The sequence below is a fragment of the Mizuhopecten yessoensis genome, unplaced genomic scaffold, assembly GCF_002113885.1.
Source record: "Mizuhopecten yessoensis strain PY_sf001 unplaced genomic scaffold, ASM211388v2 scaffold4025, whole genome shotgun sequence".
Classification (NCBI taxonomy): Eukaryota; Metazoa; Mollusca; class Bivalvia; order Pectinida; family Pectinidae; genus Mizuhopecten; species Mizuhopecten yessoensis.
This window is the reverse complement of record NW_018405338.1, coordinates 1,351,733-1,362,790: the sequence shown is the minus strand read 5'-3', so window position 1 is coordinate 1,362,790 and position 11,058 is coordinate 1,351,733. Positions and strand designations below refer to the sequence as shown.

Sequence of the window (11,058 nt, the reverse complement as noted above, 5' to 3'; positions counted from 1 at the left end):
TTTTTTGCAGGAAAATTTGTTTTCATTGGTTGTGTTTTCTGGGGTGATGATATTATCAATATGGCTCCAGTAAGATGTTCGGAGTTTTCTCTGTATATGATGTTTCAGGTTTTTATACTTATTTTTTATTTCAGTGTCTCCTGATTTTTTTGATCGTTTGTACAATCTATTTCTTCTCCTGATAAGTTTCTTTATGTCAGGGGTAACCCAAGGTAGGCTGGGTTTTGTCTTAACTATCTTGTGGGGGATATGTTCTTTTATGAGTTTAGACAATTCAGTTTTGAAATACTCCCATAGTTTGTTTACGTCCCACTCGCTATTTTCTGTCATACAGTTGAACACGTTNTGGCACCTGGGCCTTGGTGGTAGGGTCATAAACAAGTTTACCGTCCTTTTTCAGAGGAGCTATGCCACTATGGTCTGGTCGTTTGGATTTTATATATGACCAAAACCGTTTTTTTGCAGGAAAATTTGTTTTCATTGGTTGTGTTTTCTGGGGTGATGATATTATCAATATGGCTCCAGTAAGATGTTCGGAGTTTTCTCTGTATATGATGTTTCAGGTTTTTATACTTATTTTTTATTTCAGTGTCTCCTGATTTGATCGTTTGTACAATCTATTTCTTCTGACAAGTTTCTTTATGTCAGGGGTAACCCAAGGTAGGCTGGGTTTTTTTCTTAACTATCTTGTGGGGGATATGTTCTTTTATGAGTTTAGACAATTCAATTTTGAAATACTGCCATATTTTGTTTACGTCCCACTCGCTATTTTCTGTCATACAGTTGTACACGTTGATAAGCTCAGCTTTAATTGAATTCCAGTTTGAGTTTTTATATACTGGGATGGATCTTGGTTTTTGAAAAAAAATTGTGGGGTAAGGTTCAACTCTGCATAGACTATGTTGTGGTCAGAGAGACCAGGGATAATTTCTGTTCGAATTATTTGGTTTGGGAAATTTGTAATGAGGAGATCAAGGATATTTTCATTTCTGGTGGGTTGATCAATTAGCTGGGTGAGTGCCGTGTCATCAAGTAAGTTGGCAAAATTATAGTGTATTTTTACATGATTTGTTTTGGGTTTGAGAACTTTATTTTTCCAATCCCAGCCCGGGAGATTGAAGTCGCCACCTATAATGAGGGCTGCATTATTAATTTTGGTGGCATTAGAGTGTGCATTAGATTTGAAACTGTCATTATTCAACCAATCTGAGCTAAACATTTCAAAAAGTGTTCAAGTCTGCGACATTTATTTAAAATTCAAAATTATCTAAGGATGTTGTTTAAACACACAGCTGTTGCATTGCGAGATGCAAACATGTGACCTTGTCTGTGTCATACTCTGTCAGCTAGCTTACCGTGAAATAACAAATACATATTGTAAACAATACTTCCTAAACAGATGAAGAAGTTTTATTGATATTATAAGATGAAATTGTTCAAGTGAGAAGATGAAAATATTAAAAGTAATAAAAAATAAATGTCAATTTTTTGGAAAAAGCTAATACTTTAACTTATTATTCACTCTGTAATAAGTACAAGAAATGATTATGAAATTACATTGAATATAAACTGATACATTTTTACTCTACTGAAGTTATTTCAACATGCTGTTATTTAATAGTTATTAGTACCAAAAGAAAGAGAGAGAAAAAGTCTCAATGATTAACATTCAACAGGATATGTTTATGAAAAGGTTTTGTTAAAAAAAATATCTAAATAGATCTTTTTCTCATTTCTAATTATTCAAAATGGTTACTTCCCCAAAAAATTGCATTTTAATTGGGGTTTTTCAGTCAATATCTGACAAACTGGAATTAAGTCAATTTCATTATAAAGATGCATTGATCAACTTCCTAAACAAACTTTGTTATTTCTCTGATTTCCAATAATTTTAGAAATAATTCATATGAAATATTTTCTTTCGAACTTGGAATATTTTTTAATCAACATTCATATACACCTGGGAAAAGGTTTTAAAGTCTAAAAAAAAAGGAAAAAATTAAATGTAAAGTAATAAAATTTCCTTAAAGCTGCATCACAAAACTTATTTCTTTTGAAAAGTTTTCCTTCACCCAATCAATGTGAAGCATGGCTCAACAACATATAACTGTATAATTTATTGTAATTAATGCCTGTGTTTCTTCCCTGTGCCTTTCAATCACATGCTCATTTTTGGACTTAATTATCATTCTTTTACTTTTCAAAGTTAGATATACTTATCATTCTTTTACTTTTCAAAGTTGGATTCACAAATGCTTTAGCAATTGATCTTGAATAATTATTTTTACAACAATACAATATCAATTGTCCCAAGCATGGAAATAAGACAAAACCTGATTTTAAAACAATTTAACACATAAGGGTCATCTGAGGTCATAATCCATACTGATTGTGCTTTATACAGAATTATACACCCACAATTTCAAAGGACCTGAATTAACTACCTAGAGTGAATACAAATCAATCTTTCACCAGTTTCTTATTTTAAGTCTCCGAACCAGCGTCGATATCTTTGAAAAACTGCTACATGCCAATGCAAGCCCCCACTGCATTTATAACAATAAGCACAGTAATTTCATGCTTTCATCAGCAGTACCAGCACAAATGGAAAATGTGATATGATGATCATTTGTTTTCATCCATTTTCATTCCCAGCCAAAATTTCCTGAATTTGATTATTTAAAAGGGGAAAAGTTCTACAATTACAAATGAAGGTCATACAAACAAGTTATCACCTTAATTCAGAAATTAAATTGACAATTTCATCAGGTCACATATATACTTTCGATGAGGTTATATATTACTTAAAATTGTGAACACGCAAACAAGGGAGATAACACATTGTGATAAGGGGGATAACTCACACTGTTAATCATGGAGGGTGCACATCACTAAATTGATTATCCTAAATTGACAAGCATGGCTTCTAATTTTCCTCACCCCACTGCATCATTTTTTTATGTAATGGATTATTTATCTTTTCATACAATGAATGCAATGTATAACATATCATACATTTGAATTTTACATTCAACCAATATTCCAGTGTTAAAGATGTATATTGATTAGGCTGCCTTACAAGCGTCAGTTGTAGGGAATTTCCCTTTAGCTCAGCAGTAGAACATGGGGCTGGAGAGCCAAGGGTTGCAGATTCGAGCCCCAGCGATGGCACTATATTTATCACTTTCCTCGTCCTACTACAAACTGGTGCTGTTGGTCCTCCCTGTTCAAGGTAGGAGAACCCTTGGCGGGGAGTCAAAGAACCTGGGTTGGTGTTTGAAAAAAGGGGGGAATACTGTAAAAGATGTGCATTGATTTGGTTGCCTTACAAGTGTCAGCTGTAGGGAATTTCCCTTTAGCTCAGCCGTAGAGCATCGGGTTGGAGAGCCGAGGGTCGCAGGTTCGAGCCCCAGGGATGGCACTATATTAATCACTATTCTTCGTCCTACTACCTCAGTATACTGTCGTATGGCATAGCCGATACAATATACTGGTGTGCACAATACAAAAACCAATATACCGCTAGTGTTAGAAATAAAACAGTATAGAACTTGGTTTCCTTTATTTCTCATACCAAGAATTGTGTTGAAATAATTAAAACTAGATCCACACTTGATAAAACACATCAATAGAATATAAATCAGATATAAAAATTCAAAAACACATCCTCAGAGGCTCGGCAATATTCGGCAATACATATCAAAATAGTTGGTAAAATATTGCAATAAATACCAATACCCTGCCTTATTCATCTTTATATTAACAGACTACATACATCAGACTGACACTATAAAAAGCCTATTTTCATTTTCTATCCTTTTGAAAGCAGAAATTTTGGCTAACTTGAAAGATTGCTTTTTTTAATAAGATAGCATTTTGAATGATCAGTGACAGAAAACTGTCAAATTTAGCAATGTGCTCCCTTGGGGGAAAGTGTTTGGTGCTGGTGAAGGGTTTGGTTCAAATGATATAGCCAAAAGTCTGATGGTTAAGGCACATTCAAGCAATGATTGACATGACCAGACCCAATTTCAGCTGAACACATTGCTCATACAATGAAGAGTCTGATCGACCGAGATTACCCATGTTACACTATATATAGGTTGAACCGGTTGGACCAGAGTTGTTCGTTTATGAAATAAGGTCGGCACTAGTAATCTGATGCTGCTTTCAGGCGAGCCTTGACAATGCCTGACAAGACCTGCATAAACATTTGCAGGTCCGCTAGGATTAATACCCTAAAATGTTACATTAAAAAACAGACAAACCAGTTGTTCTGCATAAAGGAACCTGCATAAAGGAACAGGACCCACTTGTATAAAACATCTCAACTCTTGAGATTTCCTCAAGTCAAAGATTTCCCATAGACAATAGATTGCTTGAGATTTTCCTTAACTTTGAGATGTTTTATACAAGTTTTATACAAGTTGGCCCAGGCCCCTAAGATATAGGTTGTTCATAGAAATAAAATACAAGTATGCAGAAATAATCGTCATGTTTCATATTTATCTCTGAGCAAATACTCTGGATTACTATTAATGAAAATGTAATTATATCATAAAAATATTCATTTAAATTGTGCACTGACTAATGCAAGATTTTGAAAACTGCGAGGCCTCATGCAATCATGGGATGGTGTGTTCCGAAACAAAATTGAATGTGCAATGAAATCAAATTGAAATTGTGACAATATACAACATGGGTTCTTTTTTGACCAGAGAATGTAGATATATTCTTAGAAGCAGGAACCTGAGGGGAATATCACTTTTCAAGGGTCAATAAATACCAATGCTAATCTAACAGAAGACTCTAGAATCAATTTAGTATATGACAAATATAACTTTTTAAAACGGAAAAACTGTTATACACAACAGTTTTTAAACAAGTTTCAAAATCTGTTGGTTGTTTGTTCTTTGCTAAATAACCTTGAAATGGGACTGCTACCACACAAGAGCTAGGTGACAGGAATGTTAATTTTCCGCTGAACCAAAATGGCATCTATTTGAATATCACAAGATAATGTCACATACAAAATCAGGCAATGGTGCCCTTTCTTTTGGAAGGTATTGGTAGATTCTGAAAATTGTCCATTACTACTCGAAATATTTATGTGATTCCTTTTTGAAAGATGATTAAAAATTATAAAAAAAAAAAATCCCTTTAATATATACGAAAAAGTAATTAATTTTGTATTGCCTGAAAAGTAACAAAGTGCTGGGTTTTTTTTTTTAATAAAATGCGTAAATTTCACAGTAAAGCAATGTCAATGATACATACAAAAAAGGGATCAGTCTCAAGTATACAGCCTTGTACAGCAAAAGCATGAAAAAATAGTGCCATCCATACTGATGATCGACATACAGAAACTATACCTTGGAAACAAAGCTGGACTTCTGGAATTGAATTTACGGTACATATTTTTACATGTTGATTTTAGTCTAAACAGTGACAACAAACTTTTTTCCATAAATAATTACTTATTTATTTTCAATTTGAAAAAATATCGGGATTTTCATTTACAAAATGTTGTTTTCTAATTTGTGTTCATTTTTTTGTGATAACACTTTTTTTTTTTTTATCATTTTCATTTCTGAAAAAAAAAATCCTGGTTTAAAGTTAATAATGAAATGTTTTTGTTTCCTTAAAAAAGAACTCGTATTGACATATTTGATGATTAAGATATTTTTCATGAAGGAAAAATAGATATATTTTTTTTAGTTTAAACATTTTTTATTGACAACATATTGACAAAGGGATTAGTCGGTAGATAATTGTGATCCAATGGAAATGCTGTTTCACTTCAGAAAAGATGATACCCATTTGAACAGCTGTGTAGATTGAAACATAATTGTGGATGCACAATTGCTGCAATCTGCATTGTCATCTTTGCATTAAAACAGTATTATTAACAAATAATTATAATTTCAAATTTAGAAGACATACTGAAAATATCTTAAAACATAGTATCAATGTATAATATATAGAATATGAAAGTAAAAATTCTCTAAAAACATCCAAGAAAAAATACATAAATCTAGAGAAAAAAAATAAACCTAAAGAATTATTGTTACCTCTTTTCCTTCGTATTCCAGCTCTAGACCTTCCTTCCGCAGGTTATCTTCAAATATTTTTCTTTTTTCCCTTTTCTTTTCTTCCTGTTCCGAGGGCGAGCCTGGCTCGTAGGCCAGAACATAATCAATCTTTCTTGCGCCATCTCGGAAAAATAGTGTTGCATCTTCATTAGCTATCTGAAAAGTGAGAAAATAGTCATGTTAACATATAATTATGATAACGCCAATACAGATTGCTATTTTATTTATAATTTGAAGTAAATGGACAATACAGGGAAGCTGTTAATACAGATAAGGAGAAAGGTTTTGTGGATGAATTGTTTAAATGAGTAAAAAAGCAAATCACACTGAAATCAATTAAAAAGGTAATTAATTAATTCACAAATAAAGCATTATTTAATTTTAATCACACAATTTCAAATATTATTTGATGTTCAAGGTTAATAAAATAATGTTTAAGGATGAACTAAAAAAAACTGTCAAGACAAAAATAAAATGGAACATTCCTCAACAATATTTAAAAATAAATAATTACATAGCAATTATGCAAATGATAATTTTCAGGCAATTAATTGTTTAAAATGCATAACAAAATAAAGCAAAACCTGGTTAACTCTAACAAGAATTTGTCACTAATTCCTTCTAACATGAAAAAAAGTACCCTTAAACATTGAAAATAAACCTGACAGGTTTATAAGACAGTCTCAAAAATGAGCCATAGACTATAATTGCAGTAAAATTCAACTTGAAAATAAACATGATATTAAAATACGCTGCCCAGAATTTTAATGCGTAATTAATACAGAATACTGATTAATTGGTGAAACATCTGGTATCATTAAATGCATACCTGTATGTATTTTATTGAAATAAAAGTTCAGGAAATTGATATCAAAATTGACTTTTAATATTGAAATAAAATTTCAGGAAATTTATATCAAAATTGACTTTTAATATTGAAATAAAATTTCAGGAAATGGATATCAAAATTGACTTTAAATATTGAAATAAAATTTCAGGAAATGGATATTAAAATTGTCTTTTAATATTGAAATAAAATTTCAGGAAATTGTTATCAAAATTGACCTTAAATATTGAAACGAAATTTCAGGAAATTGATATCAAAATTGACTTTTAATATTGAAATAAAATTTCAGGAAATTGATATCAAAATTGACATTTAATATCTTATCTCAAAATGTTCGTAAATGGTTTCAATACTAATTGCTTGTTATAGCTTTATAAATGTGAAGCAGAAACAAGAAGGTATAACTGTCCATTACAGTCAACCATATGTAATACATCAAAAATAAGATGGCCTCCAGATTCAACATCCTAAAAACTTGGACTTGGGGCGTTATGGGTCATTCTTGGCCTCATAAAAAGTAAAAAAATTCAAATTGAATTTATTTACCAATTTCTATTATAAAATTTATATTGGATAATTGGGGTTTTCTTTCTTGGTGAAGATCTTTTCCAATGTGCATGCGCAGATGCCCACCATAGCAACAAAACTGCGTTGCTATGAAGAAATAGCCAAAAATTTGGTGTTTTTGGACAGTAATATAAGCATGCAAGAATGAAAGCCTCCGCATGTGACAAACAGAATTCCTTTCTATGATTGAACACTGGTATGACAATGTCTAAGCTTTTTAAAATATCTATTTGTTTGTTGCATGCGGAGGCTTTCAAAATTTGAAGAGTGTTTAGTTTATTTCCTTAAAAACGGCCAATTTTCAACCAAATAGCACACTAGTGATGATATTCACCCATTTAATTACGAAAATGTGGGTTTATGCAATGCAATATCTCCAAAAGATTTCATATTTGCGTGCTTCATTTACTCCAGATTACGAATATAACAACTAATTCTAAATCGTTGATGAGGCCGGAAATGGCATATTTTCAAGGTTTTAAGGGTATACAGTCCCATCCTGAAAAGGTCTTCAATGTTGTTCTCATGAAACTTCAAAATAATGAAAACATTTTATTGAACAAAATAAGTTGAAGTTAAACAGACTGTACAGTACATATCATGCAAGCTTTGCCATGCTCATCCCTGGATATGCATGTTAGTAACCGGACAATACAGCATAGGAATGCCCCTGGGTATTTGTAAAGCTTCATGCTTGTATATAAGCAAATAATTTACAGATATATTAGTCAATTAGATCTTAAACTTGGTGCAAATTATTTGCAACTTTCAAGAATTAGTAACATCTTGATTGTATAATTAAACGTGTGTCAGAAATTGATGTGCTGAATATATACATTTAAATACATAAACAACAAGTGCAAAGCAAAGTTTAAAGCAAAAACTTGAAGCATTCACCCCTGAAATTTCATAATGAACTATTCCATCCTTTGAATTGGAAGAGTTCAAATGTGTCTTCAAGGGTGAATGAGTTAAAAGAACTCTTGGATTTGGGTAAACCACCAACAAGAACTTCTCTGGTTGATATATGAAAGTAACAAAGACAACACTTTAAGGGGAAAGAAAAATATAGTACAATATCAGTAAATGAAAATAAAACTCGGCTAGAATGAACTTTAAGTCCATTTGGTCAGGGATCTGGTTCTGAAAGGATGGAAAGTTAAGGAGAAGTTCGAGGTTACGGCTATAAGACATTGGTCGCAGCTGGTATTTTGTATTTAAGAACATCATGGACAAAACAAAGATATAATATCTTTATATTAAAGTATGCACCCCCCTCCCCATCTCATTCCCCTCACCCACCCATTTCTCCCCTCCCTGTCCCTGACTCACCCATCCCCCCTGTCCCCTCACCCACCCATTTCTCCCCTCCCTGTCCCTGACCCACCCCTCCCCCCTGTCCCCTCACCCACCTATTTCCCCATGCCCCTCACCCTGACCCATTCCCTCATACACCCAATCCCCCTCCCTGTCCCCTCGCCCAACAATGCCCCCCCCCCCCCCCCCCCCCTCACCCTCCATTTCTACCCAACCTCTACTCCCAGTATGTTGATTTTGATGGTTTTACGTCCGCTATTATAGCCTTGTGGCCTTTCAGCAGACGACCCGTATCTTACGTAATGACTTATTACTTGAACCAGCACAGGGAAGTACTATTGTATGACCCGTATCTTACTTAATGACTTAGTACATGTACCAGCACAGGGAAGTACTACTGTATGACCCGTATCTTACGTAATGACTTAGTACTTGAACCAGCACAGGGAAGAACTATTCTATGACCCGTATCTTACGTAATGACTTAGTACATGTACCAACACAGGGAAGTACTATTGTATGACCCGTATCTTACGCAATGTCTTAGTACATGTACCAGCACAGGGAAGTACTCTTGTATGACCCGTATCTTACGTAATGACTTAGTACATGTACTAGCACAGGGAAGTACTATTGTATGGCCCGTATCTTACGTAATGACTTAGTACATGTACGAGCACAGGGAAGTACTATTGTATGACCCGTATCTTACGCAATGTCTTAGTACATGTACCAGCACAGGGAAGTGCTATTGTATGACCCGTATCTTACGTAATGACTTAGTACTTGAACCAGCACAGGGAAGTACTATTGTATGACCCGTATCTTACTTAATGACTTAGTACATGTACCAGCACAGGGAAGTACTATTGTATGACCCGTATCTTACTTAATGACTTAGTACATGTACCAGCACAGGGAAGTACTATTGTATGACCAGTATCTTACGAAATGACTTAGTACTTGAACCAGCACAGGGAAGTACTATTGTATGACCCGTATCTCACGTAATGTCTTAGTACATGTACCAGCACAGGGAAGTACTCTTGTATGACCCGTATCTTACGTAATGACTTAGTACTTGAACCAGCACAGGGAAGTACTATTGTATGACCCGTATCTTACGTAATGACTTAGTACTTGAACCAGCACAGGGAAGAACTATTCTATGACCCGTATCTTACGTAATGACTTAGTACATGTACCAACACAGGGAAGTACTATTGTATGACCCGTATCTTACGCAATGTCTTAGTACATGTACCAGCACAGGGAAGTGCTATTGTATGACCCGTATCTTACGTAATGACTTAGTACATGTACCAGCACAGGGAAGTACTATTCTATTCCACAAGTAATGATTGTCCTCTTCTACCTGTGAATTCCTCCGTAATTCCTGTCTACTCTCAGAGCTACGATAATCTCCATGTGTGTGTGTCTCATCCACCTCATCATGGTCAACAGTGACCTCATCATGGTCAGCTTGAAGCTTTGTTACTTCATCGTTCGAATTCAATCCCGACAAGTTAATGTCTTTTTTAACCCCCGAAGTCTTTCCATTATCACTATCGTCACTGTTGTAAGCTTTTAATTCTTCGTCAGTAACATCATCGGTTATTGAACTGTTGTCTATGGTTGAACTTAGATTAAATCCTTCTTCTATAGCATTACATATGTCCATTTTTAACCCTTGTTCAAAATGTTCCTCCATCTTAAACGCTTAAATATATTTTTTCCATCTTCAAAAATTGTTAATCAATACTTGCAATTTTTTTCAATAACAGATTTTCACATAAATGTATGTTCAATTTAGAATTCACAATATCAATATATGTATCTACTGGAGAACTTCAGGAAGTAGAATTTTCAGAGACATCCTGTTTTGAACTATAGATTAACATACAAACACAAGTTAAGATGGACTTACTAGGTTTAATTAACCCTTTCACCACTGTAGACCATAATGGACCCATCCAGATCAATGCATGGTTGAGTCCACTAAAATTACATAGGAGTGAAAGGGTTAAGGTTTTTCTTCAAAATCATCACTGTATACGTTTATCATACTGGTATAACCTAATGTGTAGCATTTCATTAACAAGGTGTTTTCATTTATATTGTCAAATACCCATGGTAAAATAAAACAATGAAATGAGACATGGTTATGAAAACATTTGTAATATTTAGCTAACAAGAGGCCCAAGGGCCTTAGCGGTCACCTGAGTTATATCATAG

The 11,058-nt window shown here is 33.8% G+C and overlaps 1 protein-coding gene across 20 annotated transcripts in view; it reads right to left on the bottom strand.

Moving 5' to 3' along the window:
* LOC110448383 (anoctamin-5-like) overlaps window positions 1–11,058 on the bottom strand; it is an 89,492-nt gene that overhangs the window by 24,123 nt on the left and 54,311 nt on the right. For 19 of the 20 annotated variants that reach the window (XM_021494581.1, XM_021494582.1, XM_021494590.1 and 16 more), the window contains 2 exons: window positions 6,072–6,248; window positions 5,373–5,393 (listed from right to left, as the gene is read on the bottom strand). In XM_021494581.1, the coding sequence (XP_021350256.1) occupies window positions 5,373–5,393; window positions 6,072–6,248 (198 nt within the window). The remainder of the gene's footprint in view (window positions 1–5,372; window positions 5,394–6,071; window positions 6,249–11,058) is intronic. The other variant, XM_021494586.1, reaches the window with a different exon arrangement.